This window comes from Heptranchias perlo, chromosome 4 (genome assembly GCF_035084215.1).
Source record: "Heptranchias perlo isolate sHepPer1 chromosome 4, sHepPer1.hap1, whole genome shotgun sequence".
In the NCBI taxonomy this organism is placed as follows: Eukaryota; Metazoa; Chordata; class Chondrichthyes; order Hexanchiformes; family Hexanchidae; genus Heptranchias; species Heptranchias perlo.
Genome location: NC_090328.1, coordinates 25,589,600 through 25,612,259, shown reverse-complemented (window position 1 = coordinate 25,612,259; position 22,660 = coordinate 25,589,600). Strand labels below are relative to the sequence as shown.

Sequence of the window (22,660 nt, the reverse complement as noted above, 5' to 3'; positions counted from 1 at the left end):
GCCATAAAATAATGTAGGTTCAAAAGAAGCACATGTAAATTTATGGAGACAAAGAGCTTCAAAGGGTGTCAGAATTTGCCCTTACAGGTGATTACACCAGGTCAAAAGAAATTAGTGCCCAAGTGTCACTGATAAGGTGCACCAATGTAACGTCCAGGGATTTGGCTTTGACTTCTTCCTATCACTCTGTTAGTTCTCTATTCTAGAACAGTGTATAATGCCCATTTAAAAGGGCCTTTTTAAATTTGTTCCTCAGAGGAAATATAGATTCCTACTTTCACAGCAGTCACTCCTGGGCTGGATTTCAGATTTTGTGGCACTTTAAAAAAAAAAAATCCTATCCTAAGTATCAGTTTTTGGATTCATTTTTGTGACTCTCTCAAGTTCCTCTATTCTGATTAGTGCTGACCAAAATGAACTTCAATCCTTCCATTCAAATCTGTGGTTAACTATTGAGGAGATGGAAGAGAAAACCCACAAAAGCTAATGGAAGTGAGAAACTTGTTAAGTCAGCATTAAATTACAATCTGAACCTTTAGGATAGTAAGCACACCCAAAACCTGGGCATTCAAGTAAAAATAAAGATGGTGCTTAAGTATAAGCATCAGAAGGGGATATATTCTCAGCCTTCTCCCCCTCCAGAAGGTGCCGAGGGATTATTCAATTCATCAAGTTCCTTAAGATCTCTAACTAAATGGCAACAAGGAAACCAAAGAACCAACGATGAAAGCCCAGGTCAGGACACCACACTCAAGTCGAGACCAACGACCTTTCTTAAGCTGGCAACAAAAGCAGGGTTTGGAGAAATTTAGGCAAATCCTAAAAGCAGTTGACACTGTTTTAAAAATTATGCAGTAGCTCTCCCGATAATGCAGAATATTTATCGAGTGACTAGCCGAGCCATATCGACCAGGTACATTCCTGTGGGGATTGGATGAGGATAGAATTAGACTAGGCAATTTATACTGTTGAGTACTTTGAGGGTACCATCTTGGATTACAACACATGAATACGGGCCATTTGAATGAGGCACCCAGAGGCACCTCATGGAGTCACTGCTCTCGGGAGGAGAGGAAGGGGAGAATACGAAATCTAAATTTAGAAAAATTTCACGACTGTGATCAGAATTATTCCTCTTTAGCCCACCATTTGGAAACAGTTGAAAACAGTTTAAATTACAGGGAAGATGTAATTGTACTAGAGAGGGTACAGAGGAGATTTACGAGAATGTTGAGAGGGTTGGAGAATTTTAGCTATGAGAAAAGATTGGATAGGCTGGGGTTGTTTTCTTTGGAACAAAGGAAGCTGAGGGGAGATTTGAGGTATATAAAATTATGATGGGGTTAGATAGAGTGAAGAAGGAGGACCTATTTCCCTTAGCAGAGGGGTCAGTGATCAGGGAGCATAGATTTAAAGTAATTGGTAGAATGATTAGAGGGGAGCTGAGGAGAATTTTTTTCACCCAGAGGGTGGCGGGGGTCTGGAACTCACTGCCTGAAAGGTTGGTAGAGGCAGAAAACCTCAACTCATTTATAAAGTACATGGATGTGCACTTGAAGTGCCGTAACCTACAGGGATATGGACCAAGTGCTGGAAAGTGGGATTAAGCTGGATAGCTCTTTTTCGAACGGCAAGGACACGATGGCCAAATGGCCTCCTTCTGTGCCGTCACTTTCTATGACTCTATGACCTGAAATAATTTTAAAAATTTACTTTTATATTCTGAAATTGACTTGTTTCATTGCAGTGATTAAATCCCTTTAGCACATCCTGCTGTGTACTCCATGTAATATTAAAGCTAATCTTTAATTTTTTTTTGAGTGAGATTGGAGCTGAAATTCTAGTCTTTCCTAAGTTTAACAAAAAGTAATCAGAAGTAAAATGGACATTTCACCACTTTGACTCACAACTATTTTTTCATTCGTGTTAATGAGACGCAAATTTTAGACCTCAAGTTGCAGGCTACAAACCTAAGACTTCTGGAGCGTGGCCGCATTGAAGGAGGCCTGCGTCTCTCATCGTTGGCGATGGCATCTGTACTACAGAAATGCTTGGAAAGAAAATGTAGTTCATCTGGAGTTGGTTGGTATGGCAACTGATGCAGCTTTTCCTGAGATGAACAAGATGACTAGAAAAATAACACAGGGAGAACATCATAGTTCAATTTATAGATTCAATTTCACTATAAAAGGATGCTGGATATCACGAACGTTCTAGAAATCTTGGCGGAATCATGTACAAGACCAATAAAGAACTGCATCACCAACTAACAGAACATCAAACTATAAGAAAATATAGAGCAAGAAAAGGTCAATCAACCCATCAAGCTCATTTTAAAAAAAAGATTACAAGCAATTTATAGACCTTATTCTATATAATCTCATGGGGGAGGAGACAAACAAATAAAATTACCCATGATTAAGAAGAGTCATTGCCTTCAGATGAGTGGGGGGAAAAGTTATTCTGTTTTAGAACACTCCGTTTAAATATTACCACAATTCTACAATATTAGCTACACTGGTTATCTTTCAGTTACCACCTTCTTGCCCAGACTATAGGAGAATTACCTGTCTGTTCAACTGATTAGACTGAACAATTATCCTAACAAGCTTGGGAGTGAGTATTAATTATAGTTTATATATTTTTTTATATATATATCAATATATTTTTAATAACCTAACAAGGCCCAGTTCCTCAATATTTAATTTCTTTATCCCATCTTGTATTCAAGAATATCTCCAACTTTTCCCCATCTCATTTCTTACCCTCCAACCCAAATTAATTTCAGGATGGATCCGTTGTAAGTATCGTTTTAAAAAAATAGCTGGTGATTCCAAAAACATTTTATTTACTGAGTGGAGCTTGGAACACTAAGAATTGCTAAATCCTTTGTCCCATTGAATCCATGGTTCACTCAGCTTCTAAAACATTGAAGTCAGAATATATGGAAGAACATCACTCCAGCAGACCAGGTGGACATCCACTCAGAGAAAAAGTATCATCCCAAACACTTTTAATGCTTGGTGTTACTTTAGCTCGCATGCAATAAATAAGTTTACCTTTTAGCAAGTTAAGGCATAAAAATCATTGTTGGTCTCTATCTGCTCACAGGAGATTTTGAAGTCTGCTAATGCTAGAGAGATATGACAGTTCACGTAGATGAGGTAAAAAGGAACTTACGGAGACTGTGGAGCTAGGAGTATTCGTGCCATAGCCAGATGATGGGAGGGAAGCCAAAGACCATCGACGCCCGTCACTCCTGAAATCATTTACAAATAATTATAATTCCATAATCCACACTAAAGGCTTTTTGAATTAGAACATCCACAAAACAATGACAATGGTTTAAATTTGTCATTACTACTTCTTCATTTAAAACATGAGAGATTGTACTCCAAGGCATATTTATACTACAACTGTAGTGGAGGGGGGGGAAGCTGTTTCACTTCACACTGATGCTGTAGACATAGTTAACTTTGCAGTGTAAATGCACTCATAGAGACCTTAAGGGAAGTTAGTAATATAGTAATTCAAAATTAAGAATGCATTATTTTCTGCAAAATTTAAGCAACACAGAATCAGTGATAATGCAGAAAACATTTATGATATAATTGGACACTGGCTCCTGACATCGCATCTAAGGATATTTAGAAATTTAAAGAAAAGACTTTTATGAATGATTTCGTCAAAGGTTATGATTTATACTGCACTGGCAATCAGTGGGAAAATTTATAACTGGGTGGTCTAAAAGCAAAGGCAGAACAACACCTGGCTCCCAAGCAGATGGTGAAGGGTTCAAATCTCAGAGCTACTCATCACTTAAATCCACCAGCTACTGTTGGAAGATTTTATAGTCAGGCCTCGGCTAGGCGAATGATAGTGTGTGAGAAGAGGAAGCCTGGGGGAAGCAACACGACTGATGCACAAGATGGCAAGAAGAATAAAGGGTGAAAATGGGGGAAGGGACAAAGATTATTAGTTTGTTGAAACACATTGATAACTTTAACAATTAGAAGCCTGACAAGAGAAAAACATATTTTCCCCACATCCAAACTCTTGACTTTCCCTATTTACACATCGTGCACAGGATTTTATTCTCAAATTTTATTTCAGACCTCCTCCCCAGATTGAGGCCGAGCAGGGTTTTAACTGCTTTCCTCAAGTGAATGAACACCTGCTTTATATATGAAAAATAAACATTACCAGAATTGGGAAAATGAAGAAGTACAGACAGAAACTTAAAGTTTGTTCACTAAATAGGTAACTTCCAACTTCAGTGGCTAAATCTCATGTTATACGGGTATATTTTAAATATTCAAAATATAATACAGAGCTATATAAAAATCTGCTCAACTTCCAAACCCTCCCCTCCCCTGCAAAAGCTTTTACTGTCCAAAAAAATAAAATTCAGATGTTAAGTTTCACAGCAAAAATAAAAACAGGCAAATGACACAAGTTATGACAAAGCAGATGAAAATTACTTTGATAAGCGAGTGGCATGATGCAAACATTTTTATAAACCATCCCCATGCCAGATTACCTGTCAGTTCTGTGGCCATGACTGAAGAATATCACCCGGTAGTTTAGAGGTAGAAAAACAAACAAAGGCAAAATGTACACTTTTAAAACATTCAAACATTGGTATGATGAGTGACAAGATCAGAATATTGTTTAGACAGTAAACCCTTTTCTAGTCTATACTGATCCCGCAAGACTCCAAAGTGGCCACCAATCCCAATATTCTGATTGGCCCAAGGTCTTCAAAGTTTGAGTTCCATACAGATGAATCCAGCTCTTATAAACTGGCATCGCGGTACAATTAGAAGCCAACAATGTCAAGCTTTTGAGTCTTTGTTGTTATAGAAAATTCCATATTGCTTTGAGGTACTTGATCAAATTATGCATCGATTCCCCTGGGAAAGCCAAAATGGATTTTTATAACTAGAATAATCTAAAAATCATCAAAAAAAGTTATGTTTAACACATTAATACACTTCTTTAAAATACTAAAATGATATTTTCACACGCAGCATTAAAGTCTAAGATACTACTTCCATGCCAAGATTTTGCTTCTACTCACCTTCGAGCAAATGAAAAATGAGCTGAGGCACTGGGAGAGAAATTTCTTGGGCTGTCTTGAGGGCTGTTTCCTGCTAAAGAGATGAATGCCTTTTGATCAGTGTATATAGCCTTGAGAAATTCTTTTATAATAGGAACTGCTTGAGGAATGTATGGTTCTCTTTGTAAACTTAATAAGGACTTTTTAAGTAGACAGCATCTTAATCTTGGACCCAAGGGCATATGGCTTTTTAAAGGTTTAATTCAGAAAAAATACATATACATATTTTGTGATGCCATTGTACAGTTTTATTACACTACTTTTTGGAGAATATACTAGTGCACTGGTTTTGTTACTGTGGTTGTGCACATGCTAAAAACATTATCTGGTGAGGGTCAAGAAAACTTGACAATAACCCCTAGGTTTCAGTTGGGTCAGGCCGATATCAAGGGTCTGTTCCCTTATCTCTTTTCATTTATTTTTTTTCTCCCTCCTCTGTAAAAGCATCTACGTTAAATGTAAGCACATTGCAAGCTATTCTCTGGGTCCTTCCACCGTGTTGAAGGCAAATATCTGCCAACCTTCTGATGTGGAAACTCTGAGGCTCGGGAAGACAGCTGCTGGAAAGCACTACCTGGAGCCTGGGTATGTGAACCCGCACTCATTTATCCAGACTTTGCTGCCTACCTTGATTAGGTTACAGAAAGGCAAGCCATTGTCGCTGAAGCTTCACATGTCCAACTGATAGAACTACTGTCTGATGGGGGTTTTTTGTGTGTTCATACCGTGAGCAGGAAGATGATTGTAATACACTCTCACATTTTATGGTGTGTTGTACTGTTTGGTAGTTTTTGGTACTTGATATCCATCTAGCAAGAGCTTAAACTGTGCTTGTCAGTTGTCTAATGACCAATAAGTGACTACTCTCGTGGGGAAGGAGTGGGGGTGGGGGAGGAAACGAGAGGGAGGAATTCATGGTTTCTTTGGGGTGAAGTTGGCTCTAAGGGGACTTATCAAAAATGAGTGGACCCTGTTCGGGAGCAGCAGTAATTTGATACCTAGCCAAGTAGGTGTGCAGTATTCTCAGGTGCCGTTAATGACTGATACCCAACTGGCTCATTGATGGGACCCAATCTGGCTTCTTGAGGTGTGCACCAGTTTAGTAGATTCTCTCCACTAAAGTCAAATAGGTAGGATTGTCCTATCTGAAAAGCAACAAGAATTCCTGTGCTAGTAAGCTGTGCACCTTTAGCTGGTTAAACATTAGCTTCGGTTCTTGCCATTCTGTACATAAGTTCTCTGGGTTTATGCAAGCGTGCAGGATGGGGGTATACACTCCACATCAGGCAAATGGAAACTACTTATCTGGACTTCTCAGTAGTTTACTATAGAGACTCTTAAGCTTGGTGATGGGTTCAAAAAAAACACAGCTCACTTTGGATATTAGTCCTATTTTGTCAGTGATTTATGCAAAACAAAAAGTGTTCATTATGTCACGTACCAATGCCAAAAGAAGCAATTTCCTCCAAGTTCTAGATCTGGAGGGGATACTAAAAATACATCAACAACTTGCATTTATATAGCGTCCCAAAGCACTTCACAGGAGCGTAATCCAATCAAAAACTGACACCAAGCCAAAGGAGGATACATTAGGTTGGATGACTGAAAGCTTGGTTGAAGAGGTAGTCTTTAAGGAAGGTCTTAAAAGTGGAGAGCGAGGTAGAGGGTCAAAGAGGTTAGGACCTAAATGGCTGAAGACATGGCCGCCAATAGTGGGGCGGAGGGAGTGGGGGATTCACAGAGGGCCAGAGTTGGAGGATTGCAGAGTTCTCGGAGGGGTGTAGGCTGGAGGAGATTATAGAGATAGGTAAGGGTGAGGCCATGGAGGGATTTGAACACGAGGATGAGAATTCTTAAATTAAGCCCTTCGGGGACCAGCAGCTAATGTAAGTCAGCAAGCACAGGATTGATGGGTGAGCGGGACTTGGTGGGTTAGGATATGGGCAGTAGAGTTTTGGATGAGCTCAAGTTTAGTGGATGGTGTAAGATGGGAGGCCGGCCAGGAAAGGGTTTTAGCAGCAGATCAGCTGATACAGGGGCGAAGACGGGGGATGTTATGGAGGTGGAAGTAGCTGGTCTTTGTGATGGAGAGGTTATGGAGTTGGAAGCTCAGCTCAGGGTTAAATAGGTGCTGAGGTTGCGAATAGTCTGGTTACTTAGGAGCAGGAGGAGGCCATTCAGCCCCTCGAGCCTGCAATTCAATTCGATCATGGACGATCTGTAACTCAACTCCATATTCCATGATACGCTTACCTAACATAAATCTATCGAATTCGGTCTTGAAAGCTCCAACTGTCCCAGAATCCACAGCTTTTTTTTGGGGGGGGGGGGGGGGGCGGAAAAAAGAGTTCCAGATTTCTACTACCCTTTGTGTGAAAATTGCTTCCTCAATTTCCTCCTAAATGGCCTAGCTCTAATTTTACAATTAAGAAAAATTTGCAGGGCTATGGGGAAAGAGCAGTGGAGTGGGATTAATTGGAGAGCTCTCTCAAAGAGCAGGCACAGATACGATGGCCGAATGGCCTCTTTCTGTGCTGTATCATTTTGTGATTCTATGTCCCCTCGTTCTTGATTCCTGCACCAGAGGATATTGTATCTACCCTATCGAATCCTTTTAACATTTTAAACATCTCGATCACATCACTCCTCAATCTTCTATACTCAAGGGAATATGAGCCAAGTTTATGCAACCTGTTCTCATAATTTAATCCTCTAAGCCCCAGTATCATTCTGGTTAATCTGCACTGCACCCCTCCCAGGCCAATATGTCTTCCCTGAGACAGTGGCCCGGGGGGGGGGGGGGGGGGGGGGGAATGGAATTGGTGGCAGGTGAACAGAGTAATAATAATCATTACAGTAAAATTAAATTGTTGGTTTGGTGTGTATCTTCAATTGTGAAGTATTTGAGGGCTAACTTAACCACTATAATAAGCAAATATGAAAATAGCAATTACCTCGGAGATCAATAAACATACTGAGCAACCGCTGTTTTTGTTGGCAATAGTTATGCAATTAAACTGACTTCTATTGTAGTTTCAAGTCTAATTAAAAGCTGAAACCCTGCTTGTAAAGAAAATATTTTCCTTTTCCTGAGTTTTGTTTGCTCCGTTAACGTTGTAGTTGAAAGTGTGGCAATGTGTATAAATAATATAGACAAACTCAAATGATTCGAAATTTTCAAGTAATACAAGTAACTCGCATTCCAATAAAATCAGCGTCTTCTACATGTTGGACATTCATAGCCTTTCTTCATTTATAATTTCTCTTGTAATTTTTGAAAGCATCCATATGGAATCCTTTGATTTTGACTAACTTCTGAAGAATGTGAGCGCTAAAGATGTAAGATTTGTTTTCTAGCTGTACTCCCCCTCAAAAACATTTTGATTGTTTGCCACAACCTGTTGCTTTTCTAGCATTCTGGAGTCTTCTATAATCCTGCCTTTCGAGAATAAGAATTAATCCTGAAAGGGTTACAGATATTTTAAATGTGAAAATAAAGCAAATGTTACAAGTGACCATATCAGAAGTTGTGCAGTGAGCGGGTGGGGAATTAAAGGATGACCCGGTGGAAACATCAGATAATAAAGGGATGAGGAGCAAACAAGGCGAGAAAAATAAGCCTCTATGAATGTGTCCAGTTTGAATAATCCAAGCCATATTCCTCAGATTTATTTTAGGAATTTATACATATGCTGATTGTAGCCTTTGAAAAATGTTTCTATGTGTGCAAAAAAAAGTTACAAATTTATGGTTGGCGTGTTTCAAATTCAGCCATATGGAGGGAGGGCGGTTCATATTATGTGCCAATAATGAAACAGCAGCTACTGGAACAGCGTTATTGACTTAATCTAGCATGAAACTGTGCCTACGTAAAATTTCATCTACTTTCATAAATTCAGTGAAAATATCTTGTCTGACTCCTGGTTGACCAGCACATCGTTCACCTGACGAAGGGGGAAGCCTCCGAAAGCTTGTGAATTTAAAATAAAATTGCTGGACTATAACTTGGTGTTGTAAAATTGTTTACAAAAGCACTAAAACTGGCAGTGGTTTAAATAATGAATGCAGTACTCAAGGGACGTACTGGGTTCTGACCGGACATACAGGAAACTGTTCAACAACAGACTTTTTACCTCAAAAAAAAAAGAAAATTTGTTTCAGTCGGCAAATCCAATGGAATTTTTCCTGGTATCTTGATGGGTCAGTAGGCCCTGGTTACCAACACACTACATTGTGCATTCCTACCACTTGAAAACACAAACCGCCATCAATCTATAAACCAAAAGAACCAAATGGCAAGTCTATCCTCAAAACCCTTTTGTCACTTCTGTGGCAACGTTATTTTTTTGCTGTAAAACAGTCTGTTGAATCTACTTTTAGTAAGAAATATGGGATTAGATGGAGGGTTGTTAAAGATTAACCTGAAAAATGGAAGGAACTTTTATTTTTAAATGCCAAGTTTACTGACATCCAGTGATTTAAACAATTAAAGGATTGTTTAAATCACTGGATGTCCAATCAATCAAGCACAAAATTACAAAAAAAGTATAAACTTGACAATTATTTATAAGGATTTTAAGATATATACAGAAATTCTACCGCACTTTCCCCAAAATGCATGAACATTCCACTGCAGAATTTCTGTAAAATACTGGCACCACAATGCCCCCATATTAAAAGCTGCTATGAGTGCAGCAATAACAATCCTCCAATCCTGACAGTACCGATGAAGTCTGCTTGCTAAAACAAAAGTGTTTGGCTAGCAAAGGAAGGGAGAAGGGAAACCTTTTGCTTCCGCATGTTGGGTGCTTCAAACTTGCTACTGATTTTGAAGCTTGGAAGCCAATTATTCCAGTGCGTATACGTCAAACCACTTTGCCATGGTGTTTTATGGGACGACACTCAGAGCAGTGTGGGAAGTTTAAAATACCATTTGCCAGCAAACACAGACAAGGAAACATCAGGTGAAAAATAAAAATTATATGTATGGATTGAGCTTTATTTTTCATTTGGCCTGTGTACATTAAAACTCGATGTGCTTGATGCTGACAGTGGGTACTAAAATTGGAGAAATATTTCACCAAGAACTGATGTATCTGGCCTACAAATACAAATATTAAAAAAAATTGGATGTATTTTTGGTGACTGCATTATTAGTAATAATATGATATGCACATAGGAACTGAAGTGTTTTGTGAATTTATCATTCTTTTTGAATTGTACAGCTTTAACAAAGCCCAATCCACATTAACTAACTTGTAGAAATAAATACATTTCACATGGATGTAATTACAGGGAGGATGACAAATGAGACGACTCTAAGACAATGAAGCTATGAAAAGGCAACGAAATGAAAGATGGAATTTTGCCTTGCAGGAAAACCCTCCCTTCACATCTGATACACGTACTAACAGGTTTGATTGCACTGTGAGCTATGGAGATACAAGATGTGATAGATACACAGAAATTGCTTTGAGGGTTATCATTTAATGTTGGTGTGATGAGAGTAATGGCAGTTTTGGGGTGATGCAGGAAAGCTGATTAACCTAGAGAAAAAAATTGTGAAATAGATTCCCCCAGCACCGTAAATGAGCTGGCACTACGATCTTCCTCACGCCACAATCTACTGTCAATCCCGCTAGCACCGACATCAATGATGACTGATGTGTCCACTGATCAAAATAAAGGTACTCGGCCAATGGGAAAACAAGTGAGCTATAACACCTTTCCTTCTATAGTTACACAATGGATGCATCAAACTGGCTGCTCGCTCTGGAGTGAAAGCCATGTAATCCAGTGGGCATGCACAGGAGAACAGCACACAGGCAGAACAGCTTTGCAGAGGTGCTTCATAGGGTGACCTCAGGGCAGCAAAGGATATTTAATTACCCTGATTTTTGCTGGTGAAAGCTGACAAGCAAAAACCAGTTGAAAAACACCAACTGTTCATGTGAAGTGTGAATGGTTCGTATGTACATGTTTGTGAAGCAAGATTCCATCAGCCTGGCCTTGTCCTGTCTGTGGTATCCTGGATGGAGGGAGAGTCTCTTTCTCTTTAAACATTTTTTTTGTGAATTTTGGAGAAGGATGTACTCCAGGAGTTAATACTGGGTTCACTTTTGTTCTCAATGTGTGGATAATATAGATTTGGGCATAGGCGGGGGCAGGGGGGGGGGGTGGGGGGGAAGGGAAGGAATATCAAAATTTGCTGACAACACATTAGCGGGGAGTTTGGCTAACAGCATGAAGGACTGTGGAACACTTCAGGAGGACATAGACGGGTTAGCGGGATGGGCAGGTAGGTGGCAGATGCAACCTAATCCAAAGTTGTGAGGTAATTAATGCGTTTTGGGAAGAAAAACGAGGAATCAGCATAAATGCTCAATGGAAAGTTGCTGAATGGCATGGACAAATGCAGAAACCCAGGGGTTCAAATATATAATTGCTTGAAAATGTGAGTACAGACAGATAAAATGGCAAACGGCATTGTTAAATAGGGACACAGATTTTAAGAGCAAAGGCGTAATGGTAAATTTATATAAGGCAATGGTTAGGGCTGCACTTTAATAGCAGAGGACTACAGGGTTTTTCACCTCTGCCAGGAGATCACATGGTTTCGGGTGGGATGGGGAGTGTATATATTGTGATGCACAAGGCTTCACAATTGTGTGGGACAGGCTGGTTGGACCAGAGGGTCTTTTCCTATTCGTCCTTGTTCGTACAATCTTCCTATCCTATAAGGCAACGTATTCTCTGACCTACTGTGAGCACCACCATGAGACTCCCCCAGCATACCTTTAATTTTGGGCTGCAAAGCTCCAGATTTTCTACATAATGATCAATATCTTGATACATAGATAAGAGTTAAAGAAGCCCACCTGTTAATACACAGTCCAACACGTATTATTTCAGCAATGCATGGTTTGTGTGTGTAAACTGCTGACCTCTGCTATTCACTCACTGAATCCTGTCAGTCATAGAGCTATATCCAAGGAGTAAAGGATAGGTCAGCATCTCGAGTACACAAAACATCACTGGAATTCGCTTCCTCTGTGATATTTCACAGCAAATCTAAATTAAATTCCTGTGCTCCTACTAATAAGCATTCATGATGGATAGACTTTTTCAGGTACACTTTTTCACTCCTGTCTACACATCTGGAAATGTGAATCACTGTAGGTTTAAAAGCACACAGCTTGTAGCATTACTACATTCCAAACAGTTGGCTGTGTTTTACTTACTTTATAAAACTACAATTATTTAACATCGAGCAGATGATAGGAAAAGATTTATTTACATGAAAGACCATGATGCTGAACTGGCTGCTTGTTGAAAACTGGAGTTAAAACAAAAACGATTTGTTGCAGTTCAGTCTCTTTCCATTCTCCTTGAAACATGACATAGTTATTCCGTAATCAATAAATCTGCGATCAGCCCAATAAAAAGGTAAAGTTTGTTTAAAAGGGAAAATAGAGGGTTCTGCTTTGAAAGATGTAATGATTTGCTATATGGAGTTAGGTCACAGATCAGCCATGATCTCATTGAATGGCTCGAGGGGCTAAATGGCCTACTCATGTTCCTATGTTCCTGCTATATGCTGCATTTCATTACCCAGCCAAATTCAGATTTCTTGAACCCATGACAAGTAACTTGAAGCAACAGGCAGTTCAAGGGCTCAAACTAGATATCCTGGTTGGGTACTCGAGTTACTGGGAAGCATCTAATGAAGCATTTTGGTACTGAGCTGTTGAGCAATGTTATTAATTCGGGAGCTAGATCAGATCTTAAGGAACAATGCAGCCAGTTTCAGAAAGATTTTGAGCCTAGAAATTAATGTTGCCAATAAAACCAGAGAGGTTGACGGCATAGGAGGAGGTCATTCGACCCACTGTTTGTGCCAGCCTTTTGCTAGTGCAATCCAAAACTAATCTCACTGCCCCACCCTCTCCCCACAGCCCTGTATCTTCCTCTGCTTCAAATATTTATCCAAATTTCCCATTAAAAAAGCAATTGCCTCTGCGACAATGCATTCCATCCTCTAACAACCCTCTGCATAAAGAAATGTCTCTGATTCTTTCTACTCACTCTCAATTTTAAATAGATAATCCCTCAGCACTGACTTCCCTATTCACTCTATTAAAAACCCTTCAGCATTTTAAAAACTTCCATTAAATCTCCTCTTGACCTTCTCTGCCCCAGTGGCAATCGTCCCAGTATCTCAAGTCTCTCCTCATAACTATATTTTCCCATACCGAGCATCATTCTGGTAAATCTATGTTGTGTGCTTTCTATGGCTTTAATGTCTTTTCCATAATGGATCACCCAAAACTGCACTCTAAACTTGGCCGTATACAAATTTATCATCACTTCTTTACTCTTATACTTTATGTTCCTATTTATGAAACCCAAAATGGTATTGGCCTTTTTTATGGCTTTATCTACCTACACTCATACATTGAAGGAATTATGTATTTGAGCACACAGCTATCTATCTTCATCCACACACTTCAGCAGCTTTCTATTTTGAGTATGTACTCCAGTTATTCATTTTTCCTTCCAAATCGTGTTACCTCACACTTATCTACATTAAATTGCATTTTCCACCAGTCCTCCCAATCCACTAACTTGCCTATGACTTGAAGTAGATTACAGTCCTCCTCACTGCTTATCAAACCACATACTTTAGTGTCATCAAATTTTGAAGTTGTGTTCCTGATACCCAAGTCCAAATCATCTACTTATATCAAGAACAAAAACAGACCTGGAACTCACCCTGGAGGCACAGTTCTTCAGTTCCACCCTAACTCTTTATTTAATGTCCATCAACCAAATTTCTGTCCATGCTGCTACATTTGCTCTTGTATCATATACATGAATTTATCCAACAAGCCTCTTGTGAGACACCTTATTGAACACCATCTGAAAATCCAAATCTACTACATCTATCCAGTCACCTCTTCAAAAAAATTCTATTAAATTTGTCACACACAATATGTCTTTAACAAACCCATGCTGGTTGTCCTTGATTAACCCATTATTTCTAAATGCTCACTAACTTTAGGATGGATTTCAAGAGTTTGCCCACCATTGACATTAGACTGACTGGTCTATAATTACCCAGTTTATCCTTCTCTTACTTCTTACACAAAGCTGGTACATTGGTTATCTCTAGTCCCATGGAACAATTTCTAATGTTAGTAAAATAATTCTTAATGCAGTCACATGATATTATTCTGTACACTATTTTAATGCAGGTGTAAATCAGTTTATTTAAACGGGTTAGCACCTCCATTAAAATAGCAGATCTAGGGGTGCGATATGAATGCATTAAGTATTCATTTGCTAAAATCGCCAGTGATTATTTCTAGCCTTTGATCTTTTAGGGGTTTTAATTTCCCTAGCGTACAATGCTGAACCATATAGAGTAGAGGGCAGATCAGCAGAAAGATCTGTTGATACTATCAACGGCTGTTTCCCAACACAGCATGTTAGTGAGAAGACTAGGGGGTGGTGGATTACTTGATCTAGTCTTCAGCAGGATCAGACCTCCCATGTGGAAGAACTCCTCGGTAGCAGTGATAACAGTATAATTAGATATTCTGATCAGCAAAACCAAAGCTACTGACAAGTTAATGCTAGTTCCAGATTTCAAGAGGGCTAAATTTACAAAAATGGCAGAGGATTTGAAACAAGTAGATTGGGCAACTAGGCAGGGAATATATTAATACTGATGAAAAATGAGAAACCTTTAAAATTATTTGAAGGCAAAAAGGAGCCATGTATGTCTCTAAGACTAAAAGTAGGACACATGGTAAAACAAAACCAAAGTGGCTAACTGTTCATGTGCAAGGACAAATTAGACTCAAACAAAAATACTTCAACAAATTAAAAGAAAATCTCAGGGGAACAAGGCTAGAAACCAGACTCAACTTAAGGCAACAAAAGCTGCCTTTAGAACAGCCAAACAATTAGTTGAAAAGAAGAATCTGGATAAATGTGGTAGCCTTTTTTTATTAGCATGGTATGATGCAGAAAGCATAGAAGACTCCATAGGCCATTAAAGAACACTGCAGGGTAAACTCTAGTCAACACCCAGGACATGGCAGAGGTTCTAAATTGCGGGGGCCCTGTCGGCCAGGTGAGCTTGTTGGACCTGGATGAAGCACTCTTGTTCCTCCAGGCCCACAGGCAATGCAATAAAGGCACTCACCTCATGGATCCGGCCCTTCCCGCCTGTTTTCACCTGATGTAAATGGGAAGCGATGGGAAACCCGAACAAGTAAGGTTAAATTCATTTTATTATTCCAATACACAAAATATTAAGTACCACAAGTATCTCAGCGAGGTACATTGCCCTTTTAAGTATCGGCCCGCCGGCTTTAACTGGGGGCGGGGCTTCCTGGTGTCTGCTCTCCACACGCAGACAAACCTGCCTGGGTCAGACCCAGAAGCAGGCGTGTTGGAGCCGGGATGCCATCCCGCTCTGAAAACCGAGTATTTTTACTCCCCACCCACCCATTCTTGGGGGTTAAAATTTACCCCTATGCCTTGCCAACTTGGTTGAATTTGTTGAAGAGGTAACTAGGTAGGTGGATGAAGGTAGCCCTGTTGACATTTATTTGGACTTTCAGAAAGGTTTTAACAAGGTGGCGCTGAATAGGTTACTTTAGAGGATAGAGGCCTGTGGGATAGGAGGGCAGATCTGGATTGGATGGGGAATTGGTTGTGTTCTTACAAGCAGAGGAGACCGGTTACTGGTGGAGTTCCACAAGGATCAGTGTTAGGACCGCTGCTCTTCACTATTTATATTCATGATCTAGATTATGGTGTCGTGGATATTATCCTCAATCTTGCAGACAACACAAAGATCTGTGCTAGTGTTACAACCCTAGATGAGAAACAAAAGACTACAATCTGACCTAGATATGATGGGGGGAATGGGCCCACATCTGGCAGATGTCATTTAATATAGATAAATGCAGTGTCATACATGTGGGTAGGTCTAACACTAAGAATGTGTAAACCATGCTTGGTACAGAACTGAGGTATGTTGAGCAAAAAAGAGGCCTAGGCGTATAGTACATGATCTCAAATACCATAAGGCTATTGTGAAGGCAAACAGAGTACTAGCAAGTACAATTCAATATAAAACTAAACAAACTATAATGTCCTTGTTCAAGTCTTTAGTTAGGCCTCATCTGGACTACTGTGTTCAGTTTTGGTCCTGTGACATGGTAGGTGATATAGAGGCCCTGGAAAAGTTTCAAAGGAGGGACACTCGGATGGCTCCTAGTTTAGAAGCCCTCCGTTATTGTGGTAGGTTCAGAGAATCGGGTCTTTTTACTCTAGAAAAGCTTTGGGGGCATTTAATCTAAGTGTTTAAAATTATGGAGACTAGATCAGACTGTGTCTGTGTGGACAGGCTGTTTAAACTAGATAGGGAAGAAAAACAAGGGGTCATGTGCATAAGCTATGCAAGCTTAGGACTAGTTAAATGTCAGGAGATTTTTCTTTATGCAAAGGGTTGTTGACACTTGGAACAAGTTACCGGCTCATGTGGTGAGTGCAGATTTGCTGCAACAGTTCAAAAAGGAGCTGGATGAGTTCCTTGCTATGGCTAATATCAGAATAAATAGAAGGAAATAGAACTGTAGATTAGCAATAGGAAATGGTTAAAAAGGAGATGGCAGAGTACAAATCAAATATATTCCAGTAAGGTAAAAGGGAAGAAATCGCAGGCTGGAATTCCATGGATGTATAAGGACATTAGTTCAAATCTGAAACCAAAAGAAAAAGTAGTGGTTGCAGGGGAGACAATAAAAAAAGAAAGCCAGGATAAGTAGAAAGAATATATAGGAAATCTACAAAACAGCAGATTACAAAAGTAACGATGGAATAAGAGAGAAAAATAGCAAAAAAATACAGGCCGTTAAAAAGGCAGCTTTGATTCACTCGGGATGTTACCAGAAATGAGGGGTTACAGATAAGAACGGTTTGTGAAGTTAGGACTTTTTTTCACTAGAGCTGAAAAGGCTAGGTATGACTTGAACAAGGTCTTCAAGATTATAAAGGGTTGTGATCAGGTAAATAATGATGGATGGCTTCCATTGACCAGTAAAATGGCAGATAGGGCAGAAATTTAAGAGCATCCCAAAAATGGATCAATAGGGTTGTTATAAAAAAACGTTCTTTACATAGAGGGTGATTAGAATGTGAAATTCTCTGCCACAAAATGCTGAAGCTGAGTCCATAAATTCTTTGAAAAGAGAATGAGATTGTTGCTTGATAAAAAATGAATAATAAAGGATAGGGAGAGCGAGCAGAGTGTAGGATTAGACTAGGTGGCTCATGTGGAAAAACCACTAGGCAGACTCGATGGGCCAGCTGTTTGCTAGAGCAATCCAAAACTAATCCCACTGTCTTGTTTCTGTGCTGTTACATTCTATGATTTTGGCTTTCTACTAATGCGCCCTAATACTTTAGCATTTTACACTGTAGCCACACTGGCTGATGGTTTCAAGGACTTCTCCCCAATAACCCCAAGTTTCTCTTGATCAGTGTGCTGCATCAGTGTTTCATACAACAGTGCTCCCATAATTTTACATTTGTCTACATTGCATTGAACAACAATTTCCATCTATGTCTACTCTACGTGGTCACTTACATTTCGCAGATTTATGGCTGAAAATTAAGTGTGACTTATACTCGCATGTAAAAAGCGGATACCAGCACAGAAGTATGTAGATGAAAATAAGACCCAATGATTTTACTAACATGAATTATTTCCACGATGCTCATGGCAATGGTGCAATCCTGTTTTGGGACAATAGTCTTGAGTGACTTATCACTCGAGATCACATTGTGCATCCATCAATAAATATGGAAATTGATATTTAAATGGAAGATTCTTCCAGATAATTTTCAGTCCATATGGGTAGCCTTCACTTAATGCCAAAGTCCCGCTGTTACTGGATATCACTGGCTGTTATGTAGTTTAGTCTCAGAATGGGTTAGCGCTGCAGTAATTAGCTTGGATGTTTCTGCTGTGATTGAGTAGCCCTATGTGCCAGTCATGCATTTAGCAGGTAATGAACTATGGCAGCAGGTAATGAACTAGGCTACCTCAAGGGAGAAATAAGACAGCAAATACTTAATTACCATCTTTAATTTTTTTTAAAAAAAGTAAACAGTCTTTGTGATTTCAGACTGGGTTTCCAATTTAAAGATGAAATGTCACATTTCTACACTGTATTACAGCATTTTGATAAATTTCAAACATATAGTCATTTTACTTGAGAGAATACTAGCTGAGTGCAGCTGACAATACCAGATTGCATGTCATGGATGATACTTGATGGAAATTTTTCTGTCCACTGATATGTAATAGACTCTAATCCATATCTAATTACTTACAAACCTTACTTATTTTTATAAGAATCCTCTCTGACAAATGTATAATTTGAACTGTCAAGTACACAATTTGAATTAGTTAAGCAAGCACCAACTGTGCTACATCATCACTTTCATTGCAACTATTCTCCTTTCGCTCTCTCTAAGTTAGTGTCATTAGGATAACCATTAATGAAAGATATGTATTCTGAGATGTAAAACATTAACCCACCTGCATACTAATGAAAAGCTATTAGGAAAGGTTTTTTTAAAAATGAAAAATATACAAAGCCTCCAAATTTATTTCAGAGTTCAACAGATTTAATGGTTCCCTCTACCATTAACTGATGCCATCACTGTATCTCCTGCTCAGAACTCAGTAGGTGCCGACAACATTAATCAACGTACAATGCACCAGTTAGCTACAGTGTAGAAGAGTTGCAGATCATTAAACCATTGATATTGACACTCAAAGCCTGCCACATTCTACAAATATAAAGAAGCATCTTTGACAGCTATTTTTGAGGACACGTAACTGCATTAGCCAGTATTTAAAGGTAGAATTTCTGGACATGTAGAATTGTTAGTGTAGCAAGTCTAGCTCCATCAACAATCCAAATATTGCCACTTTACATCTCCATCCCACTCCTACTCTGACCTCTCTATTCTCGGCCTCTCACATTGTTCCAATGAAGCTCAACACATCAACTATCTGCCTATTCTGCTAAGGTGTATATCTCCTCCTGAGGTATTTTACAGTCCTTCTCTGTGTTTTCCAAACTCTCTACTTTTGCATCATCAGCAAATTATGATATTATGCTCTCTCTGCTCAAGTCCAAATCATCTATATATAGAGAACTTAAGCAGACCCAACTTCCAACCCTTCTCCAATCTGAGCAATATCCAATATCCTTAAACCCTTTGTCTCCTGTATGTCAATCAACCTTCTATCCATGTAACTACATTGTCTGAAATTTTGTAGCAAGCCTCTATGTGGCACTTTATTGAACATCTTCTGAAAATCCATATATATTACATTTACTGCACACCCTTAAACTATAAATCATTTACAGCATTCTCTTAATCTATACAATCTGTCACTTCTTCAGCAAAAAAAAACATTTGTCAAACATGACTTGTCTTTCACAAATCCATATTGGCTGTCCTTGATTATCCCATTCTTCTCCAAATGCTTACTAATTTGATCTCAAATTTGGATTTTAAGTGACAACAGACATTAGACTAAGTGGTCTATAGATATCAGGTGTATCTTTTTCTCCCTTCTTGAACAAAGGTATTAAATTGGCTGCCTGGCAGTCTACTGGCACAATTTGCTTATCTACAGAGGATTGAAAAATTGTAGGCAGTCTTTCTTCAAACAGCCTAGGTTGATTGTCATCAGGGCCTGGTGACTTATCCAACCTGACCTCTTGATTTTTTTTCAGAATCAATTCCTATACGACAGTTACCACTAACAATTGTTCTACAATCTTCTCCACTAAACTACATTCTCACTTTACCAGTATTTGTAAAGACTGATGCGAACTGTTTACTGATTGGTTTTACCCCCTTTAACTATTCTTTTACTTTTAATAGGCTTATAAAAACCCTTACTATATCCTTTATATTGTCTGCTGGCCCTTTATCATATTCCTTTTTAGCCCCTCTAATCTCCCTTTCTATTTGACTTTCAGCAATCTTAATGATTTTCTTTAGTAATGCTAACACTAGTTTTACCATTTGCCTCCCTTTTAAATTTCACTTCAGTTTTAATCTTTCTATTTATCCACAGAACTGTACCCTTTGAGGTTCCCTTCTTCATCTCATAGAAATCTATCTATTTTGTATTCCATACCTCCTTCATTTGACTATAGTATTTTCTGCACAAGAAAAGGGGAAAAAGAACAACAGGACATTTAAAAAAAAACTTATGCTGTTCTGCAGCACCTTGTGAGATTTGTTTAATGTTCCAAGACATTTTTGGCAGGTAGAGCATTTTTAGAAGTAGTTGCCACTTCCAATTGCTACTACTTAATGACACAGGGGAAAGTGAGGTTTGGGATCCTCAGGTTGACGAGCTGCTTCTCATACTGCCCATGTAACTCTTATTTAATGCACTTGCAATATTTGCATCATAATTTAATTAAGGTTGAAATCAGAAAAACAATACAATGTCACTCAGAACACTGTGGCCACCATTGGCGAGATACAGCCTTTTCTAATTGACTTACAAATCTCTCAATTAAAATAATTAAATCCCCCAATTTAAGGCTAACAATCAGTTTAACCCAAAGGTGAAAAATTACTGCAAAACTGAGAAGGACTGATACTAAATAATGGTCCAAGATCATAGTAGATCTATGGCTTGGGAGGAATGGGACAATTGGCCGATTACCACGGCTGCAATGTAGCCATCTTTTTAAAAATCAAGACATCCACTGCTCTAGGGTCAACTGGAGGTCATTTAGAGAAAATTATACTTATTCCAGTATTTTTAATTTCTCCGCTCTTGGTGGGAAAGGCAAGCATTCATAGCTGCTGCTTTTTTGGAGGTCAGTGCTAAAAGCTGAGCCCTGCAGAGGGAGCTTTGCTGTAAAGCTGACTGAAATATAAATGTGAATTATAAATGCGATTTCATTTCGAGGATTTCATTTCACATCGTTCACCTGACGAAGGGGGAAGCCTCCGAAAGCTTGTGAATTTAAAATAAAATTGCTGGACTATAACTTGGTGTTGTAAAATTGTTTACAATTGTCAACCCCAGTCCATCACCGGCATCTCCACATCATGAAATATAACTGACCTGGATGTGGTCAGTGCTGACACTGGATGACAAATATGAAAAAAAAATCCTCAGCACAACATTCCTTATCTTGATTCCCGTAAAACGGACACAAATATATTTAGAAAGTAATTACTTTTATTTTAAACTTAAAGCAATTACCAGAAAAAAAGGCACATTCACAAATATTTTACCACTCAAACTTCTAAGCAGTACCATTTCATAATTTACATGAATCAAGAGTTTCTCTGTAACCTCTTCCAGCACGACAACCTCCCCTGAACTCTCCACCCCTCTGACTCCAGCCTCGTGCCTTCCCCTCACCACTGGCGGCTGTGCCTTCAGACCAGGCACTAAGCTCTGGAATTCCGCTCCTTAAACCCCTCTGCCTTTCAATCTCCACCATTAAGGCCCTGCTTAAAACCCTCCTCTTTGACCACACTTAATAGCTCCTTCTTTGGCTTGGTGTCAGATTACAGATAATCCTCAAGTTTACTCCTAATAATTGATCCCATTATTTTACATGGAATGGAAGAAAGACTAAAGGGTCTACAGTTGCCTGTGTCTGCATTGTCACTCCGTTTCCAATCTATTAGTATCTCACCAGCATCGAGCGACGCTCTCATAATAATGGTCATTGCCTCACAAATCTCCTCTGCAGTTTTCCACTGGAGTAACTTTCCTGTTTTCACATATCCTTCCTATCTCTTCATAGAGCCAAGTGTCCTCCTCCATATGCTGACCTGGTGGTTTGGAGCATATCCTAGTGTAAGCTTGATTTTTTTTTTGTCAAGTGTATTGAAGAAATTCAGGTAGATAATCACACTCAGGCTCATCAGGATCTCTCCCATTTTTGGATGAGTATGGAGAATGGATTTTGAACAGGATATTGATCATCCAATGTATTTCGCAACTGCATTCAGAAATGAAGAGATAATAGTACAAGCTGCTCCCTTTGGAAGTGACAATTCTAACCAATGGCATTTCATTCATTATAATTCATTTTTTAAATCTATTGAAAGCACAAAAAATGGATGTTCTGGAGTGACAGAGTAGGTACAATATTACAACACAACTGATTCACCCAATAATTTTACAGTCTAAATACGTAAAATATTTCTCTGTAGATAACACACTACTTCAGCAGTCTGTCATGAACTGTAGAATATGCTCTTTTAATTACTAGCAGATCTCACATCATGTTGCTCGTGGATAGTCTCCTGGTCTAAAGCATGGATGTGATGTTCATCTCCTGACCAAGGCAGGTCCTTTAAAGCTACTCTCAAGTACTTCCTGTGGGAATCCAAATAATTGTAGTAACTTATAAAGTCTTAGGGCAAATGACAGCAATGACTTGTAAATTTCAAGCT

The 22,660-nt window shown here is 39.0% G+C and overlaps 1 protein-coding gene across 11 annotated transcripts in view; it reads right to left on the bottom strand.

Moving 5' to 3' along the window:
* LOC137320789 (microtubule-associated serine/threonine-protein kinase 4-like) overlaps positions 1 to 22,660 on the bottom strand; it is a 372,901-nt gene that overhangs the window by 60,496 nt on the left and 289,745 nt on the right. For 6 of the 11 annotated variants that reach the window (XM_067982619.1, XM_067982624.1, XM_067982627.1 and 3 more), the window contains 4 exons: positions 5,081 to 5,153; positions 4,541 to 4,561; positions 3,181 to 3,259; positions 1,971 to 2,128 (listed from right to left, as the gene is read on the bottom strand). In XM_067982619.1, coding sequence (XP_067838720.1) covers positions 1,971 to 2,128; positions 3,181 to 3,259; positions 4,541 to 4,561; positions 5,081 to 5,153 — 331 coding nt within the window. The remainder of the gene's footprint in view (positions 1 to 1,970; positions 2,129 to 3,180; positions 3,260 to 4,540; positions 4,562 to 5,080; positions 5,154 to 22,660) is intronic. The other 5 variants (XM_067982621.1, XM_067982625.1, XM_067982623.1 and 2 more) reach the window with 3 other exon arrangements.